The sequence below is a fragment of the Neomonachus schauinslandi genome, chromosome 16, assembly GCF_002201575.2.
Source record: "Neomonachus schauinslandi chromosome 16, ASM220157v2, whole genome shotgun sequence".
NCBI classification, from domain to species: Eukaryota; Metazoa; Chordata; class Mammalia; order Carnivora; family Phocidae; genus Neomonachus; species Neomonachus schauinslandi.
Genome location: NC_058418.1, coordinates 33,466,652 through 33,485,745, shown reverse-complemented (window position 1 = coordinate 33,485,745; position 19,094 = coordinate 33,466,652). Strand labels below are relative to the sequence as shown.

Here is a 19,094-nt window from a genome sequence, read left to right as displayed (position 1 = left end):
GCTTGAACTGAAAACCCTGAGATCAAGAGTCACACATTCCACCAATGGAGCCCTCCAGGCATCCTGGTTGTTTTCGTATTTTGGTTATTGTGAATAATGCTGCATTAAACACGGGAGTGCATATATCTCTTCAGTAACCTGTTTTCATTACTTTTGGATATATACCCAGAAGTGGGATTGCTGGGTTGTGTGGTAGTTTTATTTTTAATTAATTAGTTTTTTAAGTAGGCTCCATGCCCAGGGTGGGGCTTGAACTCACAACCCTGAGATCAGAGTCACATGCTCTACCAATTGAGCCAGCCAGGCACCCTTATTTTTAATTTTTTGAGGACAGCGATTCAAATACCTAAAACATATACCCTAAGGTACAGCTGTAGGACCAAACTATTTGATTCTGAAGCAATACATAAGGAGTAAAAGTTAATAAATGGGATCTTGTAAATAGGTTGTAGATACTGTGGGAAGAGGAACAGAAAATATCAGATGAGTGTTTTTTTCCACCAACCCTAATTTTAAGTACTGTCCTGTTTCTAAAGGGTATAGTATAAATAATCATTTTGAAGTAGGTAAAAATAGACATCCAAATATTATAGGTTGTCTTGCTAAACTTCAACTTTTTAAGGCGGGGGGGGGGGGTATTTTCTTTTTATACTGGCCCTACCTAATTTTCAGACTTGGCATCCTCTGTAATTAGTGGTTGAGACATACTAATTTTTTTTTTCCTAAGTCCTTAGTGGTATTTCAGGTACTAAGATGGAGAGATGATTGTTTTAACTCTTTTCCCCCTAACAAAAAACTAATTTAAAAGTCTGATTTTTATCCTTTTTTTAAAACAGGTGCCATGTTTCAGAACAGAGTAATACCCCTGGTAAAGAAGAACTGAAGACACTGTACAGACATCAGATATAGGCTAATTACAAAGAAAGCATTAACCTGCCTCTGAGGTGACTAAAGGGGAATAATGGTGATTTTGCGCCGGGCTCGGCCGCCTGCTTCCGCCCCAACCAGCAATGAATCTTGACTCGCTCTCGCTGGCCTTGTCTCAAATCAGCTACCTGGTGGACAATTTAACCAAGAAAAACTACCGAGCCAGCCAGCAGGAAATACAGCATGTGAGTAAACTTAGAAAGCAAGTACCATTAAAGAAATGAGTATGTAGTAGGAAGAATGTTCTCCTCAGCTTTAATTAATAAAAGATTTTATCCCAGTCTTTTTTTAAGGAGTCACAGATTAAAAAAAAATTTTTTTTGAAGATTTTATTCATTCACTTGAGACACAGAGATTCAGAGACAGAGAGCATGAGCAGGTGGAGAGGCAGAGGGAGAGGGAGAAGCAGGCTCCCCGCTGAGCCAGGAGCCCGATGTGGGGCTCGATCCCAGGACCCTGGGATCATGACCTGAGCCGAAGGCAGACGCTTAACCATCTGAGCCACCCAGGCGCCCCAGATTTAAATTTTTCTATAAAAGTTATGAAATACTTGATTTGGTTTAGTCTCATTTTTTTCTCATTTACATTTTAAAATTGAGATATACTTCACAAACTGTAAAACTCACCTTATAAAATGTGTAATTCAGTAGTTTCTAGTAGATTCACAGAGTTACTTAATCATCACCATCTAACTCCAGAATGTTTTCATCACCTCAGAAAGAAATACTTGAATCCATTAGCAGTTGCTCTCCCATTTCCTCCTCCCTCCAGCTCCTGGCAACCACTGATCTTTCCACTTTTATGGATTTGCCTTTCTGGACATGTCATATAAATTCAGTCATACCAGATGTGGCCTTTTGTGTCTGCCTTCTTTCACTTAGCACAGTGCTTTCAAGATTCATCTGTCCTTTTGGGGCACCTAGGTGGCTCAGTCAGTTAAGTGTTTGACTCTTGATTTTGGCTCAGGTCATGATCTGAGGGTCGTGAGATTGAGCCACTCATTGGGCTCTGTGCTGGGTATGGAGCTTGCTTAAGATTCTCTCCCTCACCCCCCCCTCACCACCCCCCAGCTTAAGAAAAAGATTCATCTGTGTTGGAATCTGTGTCAGTACTTCATTTCTTTTTATGAGTAATAATACTACTGTATGAATATTATTTGTTATAATGAACAGTAGTCAGTTCTTTGGATATTCTACAGTTTATTTGTCAGTTGGATATTTAATGTGTTTCCATTTTGTGGCTATTGTGAGTAGTGTAGCTTTCAACATTTACAAGTTTTTGGATGGATATTTGTTTTCAGTTTTTTGGGTATATACCAAAGAATGGAATTGCTGGGTTATATGGTAACTCTAACTTTCTCAAGAGCTGCCAGATGTTATCCAGATCCACCGGATCACTTTTCATTTCCACAAGTAGTGTATGAGGGTTCCGATTTTTCCTCAACCTCACTAACATTGGTTATTTTATGTCTTTTGTTTATACCCATTCTAGTGGGTGTGAACAGGTAGCTCATTTTTTCGATAGTGTAGCTAATGATGAACATCTTTTCATGTGCTTATTTGTATCTTTGGAGAACTGTCAGTTCAGATCCTTTGCCCCCCAATTTTTTGCTGACCCCGCAATTTTTATTTATTTTTAAAGATTTTATTTATTCATTTGAGAGAGAGTATGAGCCTGCTCATGAGCAGGAGGAAGGGCAGCGGGAGAGGGAGAAGCAGACTTCCTGCTGAGCAGGGAGCCCAATGAGGGACTCGATCCTAGGACCCTGAGATCATGATCTGAGCTGAAGACGGACGTTTAACTGACTGAGCCACCCACGTCCTGACCCCCCAATTTTTAAAAATTATTCTCAAGTATAGGTTTGACTTGTAAAGCATTTCATTCAATCTTTATGAAAGTTAAATAGTATACCTTAGTTGTAGTGATGGTACCCCTTTCTCATTAATAAATGGAGTATCATACTTAAAATTGTATATATTGTTAAATTAAAACTTACTAGTTGTGTGACAATAGGTAACTTCTCTGAACCTTATTTTCCTCATCTGCAAAATAAGGATAAATATAAAATTTGTCTGACATCCTTGTTAGGATTAAATGAAGTTAAGAGCACCTAGTACAGTTCCTGTCATCATTTTTTTTAAAAAATGCAAATTGTCCTTTCTCTACATTATAAATTACAGTTGTTATATAATGTAAGTAGTACATAAGTACAAGCTTGTAAATGAAATAGGTGCCTAATTATTTGAGCTAAATCTAAGAATTGGGAGCTTTTTTCTCTTTTCCTTGTTTTTGGGGGGTGTGTGTGTAGAGGTTGTAGTTTAATTTTTATTTTTTTGAGAGAGCGAGGGGTAGAGAGCACGAGTTGGGGGGCGAGAGGAAGGGGGAAGGAGAAGCAGATTCTCTTCTGAGCTGGGAGCCCGATGTGGGGGCTCTATCCCAGAACCCGAAGATCATGACCTGAGCTGAAGGCAGACACTTAACCATTTGAGCCACCCAGGCACCCTAATTTTTTATTTTAAAGATTTTATTTATTAGAGAGAGAGAGCTCTAGCGGGGTGAGGGGTAGAGGGAGAAGCAGACTCCCCGCTGAGCAGGGAGCCCAATGCAGGGCTCGATCCCAGGATTCTGGGATCATGACCCACGCCAAAGGCAGATGCTTAACCAACTGAGCCACCAGGTGCCCCGGGCGCCCTAATTTTATTTTTAAAACATACTATATTGACCTGATTACCCCAGCTACCCAGTTTTTCTCTTCCCACAGGCAGCTGATGTATGCTATTTCTTAACTGTTCTTCCAAAGATACTTGCACATAAAAAAATATTAAAATATGTTTTGTTTTTTTTTTTAAAGATTTTATTTATTGGACAGAGAGACAGCAAGAGAGGGAATACAACCAGGGGGAGTGGGAGAGGGAGAAGCAGGCCTCCCGCGGAGCAGGGAGCCCGATGCGGGGCTCAATCCCAGGACCCTGAGATCATGACCTGAGCTGAAGGCAGACACTTAACGACTGAGTCACCCAAGCGCCCTTAAAATATTATTCTGACAAAGCTGAATCATGTTAAATAAAACTATTTTTAAAAAGTTAAAAAGAAAACATAGTAAAATACTTTCCATTCTTTTTTCATATGTTGGCATATGATCGTTTTCTGTATCTTGATTGTTTCTTTTTAATTTAATTAAATTAATTAATTTATTTTTAAAGATTTTATTTTATTTGTTAGAACACAAGCAGAGGGAGAAGCAGGTTTCCCACTGAGCAAGGAGCCCAATGCGGGACTTCATCCCAGGACCCTGGGATCATGACCTGAGCCAAAGGCAGACACTTAACCGACTGAAACAGAAACAGGTGTCCCTGTTTCTTTTCTTTCTTTCTTTCTTTTAAGATTTTATTTATTTATCTGGGAGAGAGAGTGAGAGAATGAGCAAGAGAGCACAAGCAGGGGGAGTGGCAGAGGGAGAGAGAGAAGCAGACTCCTCCCAGTTGAGCAGGGAGCCTGATGTGGGGCTCGATCCCAGGACCCTGAGATCATGACCTGAGCCGCAGGCAGCTGCTTAATGACTAAGCCACCCAGGTGCCTCCCCTGTTTCTTTTTTAACGTACCAGTCTGTCTTACAAATTATTCTTGGGGTGCCTGACTGGCTCAGTCAGTAGAGCATCTGATTCTTGATCTCAGGGTCGTGAGTTTGAGCCCAACTGGATGTGGAGCCTAACTTAAAAAAAAAAATTATTCCTTACTCTATACATAAAAAAGTTCCTTCTTTTAAGGCTATATAGGAAACCATTATACAGATGAATCATAATTTGTTTCACTATTGATGGACACTTAGGTTATATACTTTTTTGTTTTTGCTGTTGACAGTGCTGTTATAACATTGTTTTTTTATATATGTATGTGTTAGCTTATTTGTAGGATAGATTCTTTGAAATTCAAGCTTGGGCCACTCTTTTTTCCTTGCTAATGGAAAAGCTCAATTCTTGGAATTAACTCAGTTCCTATTTGATTTTTTTTCTTTTCATGTAGTATTTCATTGTATACAGTACATCGTAATACCAGCTTTGTATGCTTATAGGGTTTATTGCAATTAATGCTGCTTTGATTCATTGTTCTAATACCTTCAGGGGTCCTTTTAGTAGGGAACAAAATCTAACCTCAATCTGAATTTCAGGGCCTTTTAAGTCCTTCTAAATCCTGGAATTCTCTCTTTGAAGAAACAAATTCAGTAACACCTCAGCAGTGAAGACTTACCCCTTTTTCCCTTTATTTGGTAAATTCTGAAAGTTGTGTTGGTCAGAGTGTGTCCTAACAATTTTATGCAGCTACTCTTTAAGCATCTGCTGTGTACCACACATTGTTGTTGTTGTTTTTAAGATTTTATTTATTTATTTGAGACAGAGAGAGCCAGCACATGTACGAGCTGGAGGAAGGGCAAAGGGGGAGGGAGAGACATGCAGATTCCATGCTGAGCATGGACCCTGATGCAGGGCTTGATCTCACAACCCTGAGATCATGACCTGAGCTGAAATCAAGAGTTGAATGCTTAACTGACTGAGCCACCCGGGTGCTCCCCTTCACATCTTAATTTAAAAAGCATGATAATGGCGTGCCTCAGTCGGTTAAACATTCTGCTCAGGTCAGGAGCTTAGGGTGAATTGGAACCCCACTTGGGGCTCTGCACTGGGTGTGGAGCCTGCTTAGGATTCTCTTTCCCTCTTTCCCTCCCACTTTGCCCCTCTCCAGCTTTCATGGGTGTGCACTCACTGTCTCTTAAAAAAAAAAAAAAAAAAAAAAAAAAAGAACAATTTTTTTCTAAACATGTACTATCCAGTTAACACTCACATTTCTTGTTTTGTCTCATCTAAAACATTTTATCGGGGCGCCTGGGTGGCTCAGTCAGTTAAGTATCTGCCTTTAGCTCAGGTCATGATCTCAGGGTCCTGGGATAGAGCCCCGCATCGGGCTCCTTGCTCGGCGGGGAGCCTGCTTCTCCCTCTCCCTCTGCTGTTCCACCTGCCTGTGCTCTCTCTGTCAAATAAATAAAATCATTAAAAAAAATTTTTTTTTATCACACTTGGGTTTGAAATAGCCAAATACAATAAACGTTTGGTGCATTGGTCCTTACCAAATCTCTTTTAAAAACTGTGATTTTTCCTCACTCTTGTTTTTTCTTGTAATTATTTTGTTAAGTCAGATTGTCTTTTTTTTTTAGATTTTTATTTATTTATTTATTTGACAGCGAGAGAGGGAACACAAGCAGGGGGGAGTGGGAGAGGGAGAAGCAGGCTTCTTGCTGAGCAGGGAGCTCAATGCGGGACTTGATCCCAGGACCCTGGGATCATGACCTGAGCCGAAGGCAGACGCTCAACGACTGAGCCACCCAGGCGCCCAGTCAGATTGTCTTTAGTTACCCACAGTGTGAATTTTGCCATGGTGGTGTTTAATGCATTCTTATGTCGCTTGTATTTTCTCTAAGTTAGTAAATTTAGAAGCGCAATCAGATTAAGATTTTTCCTCCTTTAGGACAATTTATAGTTGGTGGTGTATACTTTTCATCAGGAGGTTTGCAGTGTCTGGTTGCCTCTACTTTTGTGATTTTTAGCAGGCTTTGTTCATTGACTGGATTCATTAATTTGTTAGGGATTGTAAAATGATGGTACTCTTACTGTCATGCATTCTTTTTTTTATTTTTTAAAGATTTTTTTTTTTAAGATTTTATTTATTTATTTGACAGAGAGCACAAGCAGGGGGAGCAGCAGGCAGAGAGATGGAGAAGCAGACTCCCCCCTGAGCAAGGAAGCCGATGTGGGGCTCGATCCCAGAACCCTGGGATCATGACCTGAGCTGAAGGCAGACGCATAACCTTCTGAGCCATCCAGGCGTCCCACTGTTAGGCGTTGTTGAAATAGTTCTGTAAAGGGAAACTTGCCCTTACCAACTATATGGTTACCTGAGGTACATTGTATATAGGAAGGGCAGGATCAGTGCTTGATTCTTTATTTGCCAGTTTTCATAGTGACTTTTCCTAGCATCTTCCAAACATGACCAATATATGAGGTTTTTAGTATTCTTAGGAACTCATGTATTTTTTTTTTTAAGGTTTATTTTTTTAGAGAGCAAGCGTGTGTGTGTGTACACATGTGGATGGGAGGAGGGGCAGAGGGAGAGGAGAGAATCCCAAGCAGACTCCCCTCTGAGTGCAGAGCTTCATGTGGGCTCTATGCCACGACCCCGAGATGATGACCTGAGCCGAAATCAAGAGTCAGTCACTCAACAGACTGAGCCACCCAGGTGCCCCAGGAACTCATGTATTTTTAACATATTTGATATATTTGAGTCAATTGAAAAGTATTACTGATGACACTCTTTGGCCAGTGAATGTTTATTCTTGTTGGCTTTGGAGTCCTTTGTACCCCTATTTATTTTATGTTATTTTGTTAGTCATCATACAGTACATCATTAGGTTTTTTTTTTTTTTTTTAAGATTTTATGTATTTATTTGACAAAGAGAGACACAGCGAGAGAGGGAACACAAGTAGGGGGAGAGGGAGAGGGAGAAGCAGGCTCCCCACGGAGTAGGGAGCCCAATGCGGGGCTCGATCCCAGGACCTTGGGATCATGACCTGAGCCGAAGGCAGACACTTAATGACTGAGCCGGCCAGGTGCCCCCAGTACATCATTAGTTTTTGATGTAGTGTTCCATGATTCATTGTTTGTGCATAACACTCAGTGCTCCATGCAATATGTGCCCTCCTTAATACCCATCACCGGGCTAACCCATCTCCCACCCCCTGCCCCTATTTTTGTAGTATTTATAGTCCTTGATGTCATTTCAGAAACACTGGAAACTAAAATATTGTAGATTCATCTTGTGTATTTTTTATTTACCACCTGGTATTAGCTTGGTTTTATTTTAGTGGGAAATGGTATATGGAGATCGTCTCTCAAGTTAAAAAGTGATTCAAGAAGAGAGCTTAGGTGATGCAAACAAACTTTATTTAGTACTTCATTAACTGAACAGTCCCCTTTAGGAGAACTGCAAAGTGGGGCAGAAGGCAAGAAGCTATTTTTATAGAATAACAAATAAAAAAGAAGAGACAAATGTAAAACATTTGGTTGGCTGGGTCCACATAGTCAACCTTGTTTAAGGTGAGAAGGCCCAGAGTTGGCTTGGCCTTTGGGTTCACCTAAATATGCTTCATTTCTGGTCAGGTGGAGCGTTTACAGGGACTCGAAAGTTATCTAAGTTTTGGTTTGCTGACATGGCATCCTGGGCAGGAATGGCACCTTTTGGGCCTAGAAAGTTATTTCAACACTTGTATTGCTTACTGATGATCAGTTGTTCATTATTAGGCCTTTCAGTGGACAGAGGTAAAGAGAAAATACACCATGATTTCATACTGATACTACTGATATTCCCAATTTATCTTCAGTTCATGATCTGAAATCTGTTTTTCCCCATGCACAAAATCCTAGTTTTCAGTGATTAAAAAAAATCATTTATTCTGTTCCACACTGCACAATCAAGAGTTTCAGACTAACAGTCCTCACACTGTTAACAGCACTATGATTATGGAAAATAGTTTACTTTTTTGGGAGGTAGGGGGGAAGGGGAACCCTTAGGGTATTGCAGAGGTATCCCTAGGCATATCTCGAAGATAATGTGAGTTTGGTTCCAGACCATTGCAATAAAGTGAGTCAAGTGAAATTTAAAAGTCCCATTTATACTGTAGTATAGCCTGTTAAGTATGTAATATCATTATGTCTAAAAAGTGTGCATACCTCCATTAAAAAATACTTCATTGCTAAAACATGTTAACCATCATATAAGCTTTCAGCAAAGTTAATCTTTTTGCCGGTGGAAGGCCTTGCCTTCTGTCGATGGCTGCTGACTAGCCAGGGTGGTGGTTGCTGAAAGGTTGGAGTGGCTGTGGCAGTTTTTAACATAAGACAACAGTGAAGTTTGCCACATTGATTGATTCTTCCTTTCATGAATGATTTCTCTGTAGCATGTGACGTTCTTTGATGGCATTTTACCCACAGTAGAACTTATTTCAAAATTGGAGTCAGTCCTAGGCCACCTTGGTGGCTCAGTTGGTGGAGCGTCTAACTCTTGATTTTGGCTCAGGTCATAAACTCTTAGGTTCGTAAGATGGAGCCCCACATTGCACTCTGTGCTCAGCGTGGAGTCTGCTGTTCGTTTTCCTTTGCTTCTCCTGCTTGTGTATGCTTTCTCTCTCAAATAAATAAGTACATAAATAAAATCTTAAAAATATTTTAGCCCTCTCAAATCCTTCTGCTGCTTTATCAGCTAAGTTAATGTAATATTCTAAACTTTGTTGTCATTCACTATCTTCACCAGGAGTAAATTCCATCTCAAGAAAATTTCTTTGCTCATTCAAAAGAATCAGCTCTTCATCTGTTAAAGTTTTATCATGCGATTGCAGCAATTAAGTTACATCATCAGGCTCCACTTCCAGTTCTGGTTCTCTTGCTATTTCTACCACATCTGCAGTTACTTCTTCCACTGAAGCTTTCAACAACCCTGAAGTAATCCTTGAGGGTTGGAATCATCTTCCATTAACTCCTGTTATGTTGATATTTTGACCTCTTCCCATGAATCATGAATGTTCTTCTTGGATGGCATCTAGAATGGTAAATCCTTCCCAGAAGGTTTTCAGTTTACTTTGCCCAGATCCATTAAAGATACTGCTACCTGTAGTGGCTCTAGCTTTAAGAAACGTATTTCTTTCTTTCTTTTTTTTTTTTAAAGATTTTATTTATTCGACAGAGAGAGACAAAGCGAGAGAGGGAACACAAGCAGGTGGAGTGGGAGAGGGAGAAGCAGGCTTCCCGCTGAGCAGGGAGCCTGATGCGGGGCTTGATCCCAGCTCCCTGGGATCATGACCTGAGCTGAAGGCAGACGCTTAATGACTGAGCCACCCAGGTGCCCCAAGAAACGTATTTCTTAAATAGTAAGCCTGGAAAGTCGGAATGACTACTTGATCCATGGGCTGCAGAATTGATACTGTGTTAGCAGACATGAAAACAACATTAATCTTGCTATACATCTTCATCATAGCTCTTGGGTAACTGAGCATTGTCAAGGATCAGTAATATTTTGAAAGAAGTCTCTTTCTGAATAGTATGTCTCAACAGTTAGCTTCAAATATTCAGTAAACCATGTTGTGAACAAATGTGTTGTCCTCCAGGGTTTTGTTCCATTTAGAGTGCACAGGCAGGGTCAGTTTAGCATAATTTATAAGAGCCCTAGGATTTTCAGAATGGTAAGTGAACTTAGGCTTCAGCTTACAGTCACTTGCTGCATTAGTCCCTAACAAGAGTGTCAGCCTGTCCTTTGAAGCAGGCATTGACTTCTCTCTAGCTGTGGAAGTCCTAAATGGCATCTCTTCTAATAGAAGTCTGTTTCCATCTGCATTGAAAATCTGTTTACTGTAGCCGCCTTCATTATCAGGCCAGATCTTCTGAATAACTTGTAGCTTCTACATCAGCCTTTGCTTCACTTTGTACTTTTATGGAGACTGCTTCTTTCCTTAAAACTCCATGAGCCAACCTCTGCTAGCTTCACATTTTTCTTCTGCAGCTTCCTCACCTAACTTAGGCTTTATACAATTGAAGACAGGTTAGGGCCTTGCTCTCTGTTAGGCTTTGGCTTAAGGGAATGTTGTGGCTGGTTTGATCTATGTAGACCACAAAAACTTTCTCCATACCAGCAATAAGACTCTTCTGCTTTCTTTTTTTTTTTTTTAAAAGATTTTATTTATTTTGACAGAGAGACAGCGAGAGAGGGAACACAGCAGTGGGAGTGGGAGAGGGAGAAGCAGGCCTCCCGCGGAGCGGGGAGCCCGATGCGGGCCTCGATCCCAGGACCTGGAATCATGACCTGAGCTGAAGGCAGACGCTTAACGACTGAGCCACCTAGGCGCCCCTCTTCTGCTTTCTTATTATCATTTGTGTGTTCACTGGAGTAACACTTTTAATTTACTTTAAGAAATTTTTTGTTTGCATTTACACTTTGGCTGACTTAGGCACAAGAGGACTAGTTTTGGCCTGTTTGACTTTCAACATGCCTTTCTCAACTAACCTTAATCATTTCTTTTTATTTCAAGTGAGATAAGTTTCGTTCTTCAACTCTTAGGAGGCCTGGTCTGATTTCAATATTGCTGTGTCTCAGGTAATAGAGGGAAAGTTTAGGGGAGCAGCCAGTTGATGGAGTAATCACAACACATGACCTTTGTTCGCCGTCTTATATGGGTGTAGTTCATGGTGCCCCGAAACAAATACAATCGTAACATCAAAGATTACTGATCACAGATTAGCATAAGAAATATAATGGGAAGGGGCGCCTGGGTGTTAAACATCTGCCTTCGGCTCAGGTCGTGATCTCAGGGTCCTGGGATCGAGCCCCACGTCGGGCTCCCTGCTCAGCGGGAAACCTGCTTGTCCCTCTCCCTCTCTCTCTCTCCCACTCCCCCTGCTTGTGTTCCCTCTTTCACTGTGTCTCTCTCTGTCAAATAAATAAAATCGTAAAAAAATAAATAAAATCTTTAAAAAATATATAATGGGGGGCGCCTGGGTGGCTCAGTTGGTTAGGCGACTGCCTTCAGCTCAGGTCATGATCCTGGAGTCCCGGGATCAAGTCCCGCACCGGGCTCCTTGCTCGGCAGGGGGTCTGCTTCTCCCTCTGACCCTCTTCCCTCTCGTGCTCTCTGTCTCTCATTCTCTCTCTCTCAAATAAATAAATAAAATCTTAAAAAAAAAAAATATAATGGGAAAATTTGAAATAATTGTGAGAATTACCAAAATGTGACACACAGACAAGAAATAAGCAAGTGCTTTTGCAGAAATGGCACTGATACGCAGTTGCCACAGATCTTCAGTTTGAACAACAAAAAACATTACCTGCAAAGTGCAGTAAAGTGAAGTGCAATAAAATGAGATGGCTATGTATCTCACTAGAGATGCACCATCAAATTAATGTATTAAAGTTATTTAGAGTAGTTCTTGGCATAGTTATACCACCAACTGGATATAGCTTTGGCTTCATTGTTTTCGTATTATTTTCAGTATTTAGGGAATACTTTCTTAATTTAATTTTGCTTGGTAATTAGGTAAAGTTTTTGTGCCCAAAGTTAAATCTGTAAAACAACTTTTATTCAAAAAGCAATTTAGTTTTTTTTTTTAATTATGTTATGTTAATCACCATACATTACATCATTAGAAATGTGGTTTCTGGTTGTTGTTTTTTAAAGTAGTTGATCTAGGTTTCTAAATGGATAGTCTCTTTTAATGGCACATCTTGCCCCAGATTCATCACTTGAATAAAGGATAATGATACATGTTTTGGGACATTTATCAGTCCTAGACATTTTTATTTCTGGAATTACCAGTCTCAGCTAGAATTCTGATGATTTGGTCTGTCATTTGAGGTGGTAATAATGAGCTATCTTCCTTTTCTCTCTGGACGACTTTTTTCAAGAGTATGTTTCAGAGAGAGAGAGAGAGATGGGGGAGAAGGAACACAAGCAGGGGGAGCAGGAGAGGGAGAAGCAGGCTCCCTGCTCGGCAGGGAGCCTGCTTCTCCCTCTGACCCTCCCCCCTCTCATGTGCTCTCTCTCTCTCATTCTCTCTGTCTCAAATAAATAAATAAAATCTTTAAAAAAAAAAAAAAAAAAAAAAAAAAGAACTACACTGTATATTTGCTGCACAGTTTTATCATGTTTTTTCAATATAGTAAACTTTATAAAGATTTTATTTTTCATTTATTTGGGAGCGAGAGCACAAGAGGGAGAAGCAGACTCCCTGCTGAGGAGGGAGCCCGATGCGCAGTCTATGTCTAGTCACTTAACCAACTGAGCCACCCAGGTGCCTCAGTAAACTGTTTCAGATAAATGCACTGTTTTTTATAAAGTAACCCAAAGTATCCATACGGATAATATAATAAAAATAGAATCAATATTTTTAAGAGTTAAAATTGTTTAACAAGTATGAAAAATATCACGATGCTTCATTAGTTCTATAGAGTATATTAGAGTCTAAAACTGTGATCATTGTAATGTAGAGAGTTACTGCCTTCAATTTAAATTTTAAAAATCTGGTAGTTTTTTTTTTTTGAAGTGGGGAAGTGGTAGAGGGAGAGGGAGAGAATCTTAAGCAAGCTTCATGCACAGTGCAGAGCCAACTCAGGGCTCAAGGCTCTATCTCATAACCTTGAGATCGTGACTTGAGCTTAACCAACTGAGCCATCTAGGCGCCCCCAAATTTGGTACCTTATAATTGTGTAAAATCTTGGGCTTTTTGTTGTTGTTGCAGGCACAAATCATCAGAAAACTACTGGTTTATCAATATTCCACCCAAGGAAAGATTTTTTTTTTTTTTAAAGATTTTATTTATTTATTTGAGAGAGAGAGAATGAGAGAGAGCACATGAGAGGGGGGAGGGTCAGAGGGAGAAGCAGACTCCCTGCCGAGCAGGGAGCCCGATGCGGGACTCGATCCAGGGACTCCAGGATCATGACCCGAGCCGAAGGCAGTCGCTTAACCAACTGAGCCACCCAGGCGCCCCCACCCAAGGAAAGATTTAACAAGGATTAATAGAAAGGGATTCTCACTATGGAAGTTAGTTGACTACCTCGTAAGATTAATCATTACCATTTGTGGACAGCCTTACTAGGAATTTCCTTACAATGAGCTAAAATAAATGTTTGGGGCTCTTTTTCTGTATAAGATTTATTATTTCATGTAATTACCCTTCACACAATTAAGTCTTTAATTCTTTCTCATGTGTTCTCTAGGGCAAATAGTGCCCCATTTTTCTAACCATTTCACATGATTTTCTGAATCTCTACCATTGTAAATGCACTATTTGTTAATGTCCCTCTTAATATGTGACTTCTAGATGAGAATTTGTTACTCTAGCCACAGATCAGATCATCATAGAAGTATTGTAGATTGCATTTGATACAGTTAATTTATTTTTAATGTAGCCTAAAGATTTTATTATCAGATTGTAATGTACTTAACTAAAACTTTGAATAATTTTACTGGTCTCCCCTGTCCAATAGGTGGAATGGTTTAAATTTTAAGTGAAAATGCATGGGGCTTGATCTTGTGGGATCAAGGTTTTATTTCAACATCTTTGCAATCCAAGATCATGCTTTTATTTTTTTAAAGATTTTTTTATTTATTTGACAGAGACACAGCGAGAGAGGGAACACAAGTAGGGAGAGTGGGGGAGGGAGAAGCAGGCCTCCCGCAGAGCAGGGAGCCCACTGGGGGGCTCTATCCCAGGACCCTGGGATCATGATCCAAGCTGAAGGCAGACGCTTAACGACTGAGCCACCCAGGCGCCCCCAAGATCATGCTTTTAAAATAGCACTTCTGTTTTAGAAAACAAAACAGTTGCTTCTAGTGAAGGGCAGCATAGTATCACTGAATGAATATTCTATTCACCTAACAGTTAAAAAAAAAACAAAACAAAAAACACAGATTCTGATCCTACCACTACCCTGTAAGTTATGTGTGACATTTTTTAGTCATTGCAACCTGGACTTTCTTTTTTTTTTTTTAAGATTTTATTTATTTGAGAGAGAGAGAATGAGAGACAGAGAGCACGAGAGGGAAGAGGGTCAGAGGGAGAAGCAGACCCCCCGCCGAGCGGGGAGCCCGATGCGGGACTCGATCCCAGGACTCCAGGATCATGACCCGAGCCGAAGGCAGTCGCCCAACCAACTGAGCCACCCAGGCGCCCTTTCTTTTTTTTTTTTTTTTTAAGATTTTATTTATTTATTCATGAGAGAGAGAGAGAGAGAGAGAGGCAGAGGGAGAAGCAGGCTCCCAAGGAGCAGAGAGCCCAATGCGGGACTCGATCCCAGGACCCTGGGATCATGACCTGAGCTGAAGGCAGACGCTTAACCATCTGAGCCACCTAGGCGCCCATAAGATTGGTTATAAAAGCAATTGTAAAATTATGTAATATTGTAGAAGTAAATGTGAAGGATAAGAAGGGAGGTTTGTAAAATATTCCTTTTCAAGTTAAAACAAAAACTTAAAACATTTTTTTAAAAAAAGATTTTATTTATTTATTTGACAGAGACACAGTGAGAGAGGGAACACAAGCAAGGGGGAGTGGGAAAGGGAGAAGCAGGCCTCCCGCTGAGCAGGGAGCCTGTTGCGGGGCTGGATCCCAGGACCCTGGGATCATGACCTGAGCCGAAGGCAGATGCTTAACGACTGAGCCACCCACGCGCCTCAACATTTTTTTGTTTTTTAAAGATTTTATTTGAGAGAGAGCGTGCGCGAGCAGGGATGGGCAGAGGAGGAGGGAGAAAGAATCTGAAGCAAACTCCACACTGAGTGCAGAGCCTGACGTGGGGCTCGATCCCACAATCCTGAGATCATGACCCAAGCTGAAACCAGGAGTCTGACGCTTAACTGACTGAGCCACCCAGGCGCCCCTGTTTTTTGTTTGTTTGTTTGTTTGGTCATTGATAGTGTAGTGGAATATCTCTTCCAGTTTTTAGATTGGCGTAACAGCAACAGATAAGTCAATAGGTTCCTTAACTGTGATCTAGGCTCTTGATTCCCTGTGACCTTTTTTTTTGGTTATTAAATGCATTTAGATACTATTTACTTTTTGCCTCAAATGATCTTTCCTCAAGCTCTATCTGTGGTGGTTGTCACCTCAGTATTTTAAGTCTCAGCTTATATGTTACATCATTAGGAAGGCCTTTCTGATGCACCATTCTCCTCTCCTATCCATATCACATAACCTTGTTTTGTTTTTTTAAATGACAGTTAATATTATCAGAAATTCTTCATACTTTTTTCCCCTGTGAGAACATACTTCATGAGAGCTATAGAGCCCATTGGTCTCTCTTGCTGTATTGAATAGTATCTAGTATGTACTCAAATATTTGTTAAGCCAGATATTCTTTTTTTTTTTTCTTCCTAAAGATTTTATTTATTTATTTATTTGACAGAGAGAGGGAGAGAGAGAACAAGCACACGCGCACAAGTAGGCAGAGCGCCAGGGAGAGGGAGGAGGCTCCCTGCTGAGCGGAGATTCCCGATGCAGGGCTCAATCCCAGGACCCTGGGATCATGACCTGAGCCAAAGGCAGACACTTAACTGAGCCACCCAGGGACCCCAAAGCCAAATATTCTTGTTCATTTGAGGGAGAGGTCCATTTGGTTGGAACATAAGTAATTTTATTCCTAATTAATTGGAATTGCCTCCCTAAGATGTTTTTAGCATTCTGGGGGATAGGAAAAAATAATCTGTTTTTACAGGACTTAAGGAACTGTAAGAACCCATAGAAACAATATATTGTGAGTAGGTTCACAGTAACTTTTAGAGATGCAGAGGTTCTTATTTAATTATCTGATTTTATTGATTTTTAACTTTAAGATGTCTGTGGGACAGTGTAAAAATTGGTCTTATTTAACCCCCTGCATTTTCTGCGTGGGGAAAACTGAAACTGAAATAACTTAGCCAGGTACCACATAATCATGATTCAGTGGAAAGCGCGTAGGCTTTGGAGTTGGGCTATAAATTCTGATTTCTCAGCTCATCCACTATGGGATTTAAGGCTCGTGTAGTCTGATATAAGTGTTCATCTCTTCATCTATAAAATTGCAGTAAATTTTGCAGAGTTGTTGAAGATTAAACCAAAGAATCTCAGGATCATACTTAGCCTAAAATGTAAGAAAATATTATTTGTATTATTTTTAAAAAGAATTTAATAAACAAATGATGACTTACTGTGTGCTAAGCTCTTTTCTAGGTGCGAAGAAGTGAGCACAACTACTCAAATTCCCTCTCTTATGCAACTTAAAGTCTAGTGAGGGACATAGAAAATAAATTACCAGGTGGTCATAAGCTCTATGGGGAAAAGTAAAGCAGGGTGAAGGGGTGATGATGGGGCTGGTCATGTAGTTATGAAAGGAACTGAGAGAACAGCCCATGTGTAGATCACTGAAGCTTTCTAATTAGAATAACAAGTACAAACATTGGTAAATTTGAGAAACAGCAAGAAACTAATGGAGCTTGAGGGCAGCATCTAAAGTACTGAAATCAGACCTTTTAAAAAATTTTTATTTATTTTTTTTAAAGATTCTATTTATTTATATGACAGAGAGAGACAGCGAGAACAGGAACACAAGCAGGGGGAGTGGGAGAGGGAGAAGCAGGCTTCCCACTGAGCAGGGAGCCTGATGTGGGACTCGATCCCAGGACCCTGGGATCATGACCTGAGCCGAAGGCAGACGCTTAACGACTGAGCCACCCAGGCGCCCCAGGCGGTTTTTAAATTTTTATTTATTTATTTTTAATTTTTTTTTTTAAAGATTATATTTATTTGAGAGAGAGAGTGAGAGAGAGAGAGAGCACAAGATGGGGGAGCCAGAGAGGGAGAAGCATACTCCCTGCCGAGCAGGGAGCCCGATGCGGGACTCGATCCTGGGACTCCAGGATCATGACCTGAGCCGAAGGCAGTTGCTTAACCAACTGAGCCACCCAGGCGCCCCGTTTTTTTAATTTTTGTGTATTTATCTTTTTTTAAGTAAGCTCCACGCCTGGTGTGGAGCCAAATTCGAGGCTTGAACTCAAAACCCTGAGATCAAGACCTGAGCTGAGATCACTGAGCCACCCCGTGTCCCCAGACTGGTTTTTTAGGGAGTTGCCTTGTAGGCTATTGGAAAGAGTTACAGTTGTGTTAGAGAGATTTCAAGTTAAATTTTTAGGGCATAAATAATGCATAGAAAAAGTGATATTTTCATAACTCCAGTTACAGAATTGTTGCATTATAACTTAAAAAAAAAAAGAAACAAAAACTCTGCATTCTTACTACATGTCATTTATGCTACTTGGTGTTTTGGTTTAGATATTGATCAAAGTACACACATTTATATGGACTAATTAATTTCTTCTATTTTTTCCTGCCAGTGACTGTAGGAAGCATTTAAAAAACATATAATTATAAAATACGTGTACGCCTATTTCATTAATTCCTATAACTCTTATTCAAAATGAACAATTAATGTAATTTGGGATTTTGCCTAGAGATTTTTTTTTTAATCCTTCTTAATGGCGTCTACAAATTCGTATTTTTGGTCTTTCTAGATTGTGAATCGGCACGGTCCTGAGGCAGACAGGCATTTATTACGCTGCCTATTTTCGCATGTGGATTTCAGTGGCGATGGTAAAAGCAGTGGCAAAGATTTTCATCAGGTATTGGGGCTTACAGAGTTTATGTTTACTTAGATCTAGTTGTTTAGTGAATTGCATTTTGGGCATTGTGTAGCAAATACACCTACAGAACATCCAGAGATAATTTTACCTGAACGGCTAGAAGGTGTTGGGACTTGTCCTTTTTTTTGTCCTTCCCTTCTCCTGCCTGGCTGCAGACCATTAATAGCTACCTAGGTCAGGCTTAGATTGCTGGGAATCAGACCTGCCTGCAGGAAGCAGGAATGTGGGGGAAGTCTTGCTTGACAAGTAAGGCAGAGAGGGGATCTCTTTCTAGAATTTCTTTGGCTTAATTTTCAGTCTGGTAGTAGTTTGTCATTATATTGTTCCTTATAGTTATCTTGTCAAGGGAAACTATTCTGTAGAGGTGTTGGTGTTAACTTACTGCTAGTAGACTCTAAGTAGTTTAAATGGGATTTTTAAAGAGGTAATTTTGATAATGTATAGAAACAATATACAATTAGTGTTCTGAGCACCTCTATGTCTGTTTGTGAAGATGAATGTTAGTGCTAATGAAGATTCACTTTTTATTTTTAAAGACTCAGTTTCTGATTCAGGAGTGTGCGTCGCTGATTACAAAGCCAAATTTTATCTCGACGCTGTCCTATGCCATTGATAATCCATTGCACTATCAGAAGGTTGGTATTGCTTTTATCTTTAGTAGTCCTAAGAACGTGACTTTCTAAAAAGGCCTTAAACCTTGATCTCATAATGACATGTCTTAATTTAAAAATTGTAGTAGTTACTTCGGGGTTTTTTAGTTTTCTAGCAAAATCAAGACAGTTAGTTTGATAATAAGTAGAAACTTACTAAAACCAGATCATGTGAAGGCTTAAGATTGTCAGTTCACAGTCCTAGGACATGAGGTATTGTTTCTATCATGACTACAGAATTCTGTCACTT

General features: G+C 40.1%; 1 protein-coding gene across 8 annotated transcripts in view; it reads left to right on the top strand.

Annotated features, from left to right (window-relative positions):
- CNOT1 (CCR4-NOT transcription complex subunit 1) overlaps positions 1 to 19,094 on the top strand; it is a 103,006-nt gene that overhangs the window by 18,863 nt on the left and 65,049 nt on the right. For all 8 annotated transcript variants that reach the window (XM_021705772.1, XM_021705778.2, XM_021705776.2 and 5 more), the window contains exons 2-4: positions 837 to 1,112; positions 18,066 to 18,173; positions 18,731 to 18,829. In XM_021705772.1, coding sequence (XP_021561447.1) covers positions 1,011 to 1,112; positions 18,066 to 18,173; positions 18,731 to 18,829 — 309 coding nt within the window. In that variant the 5' untranslated portion in view covers positions 837 to 1,010. The remainder of the gene's footprint in view (positions 1 to 836; positions 1,113 to 18,065; positions 18,174 to 18,730; positions 18,830 to 19,094) is intronic.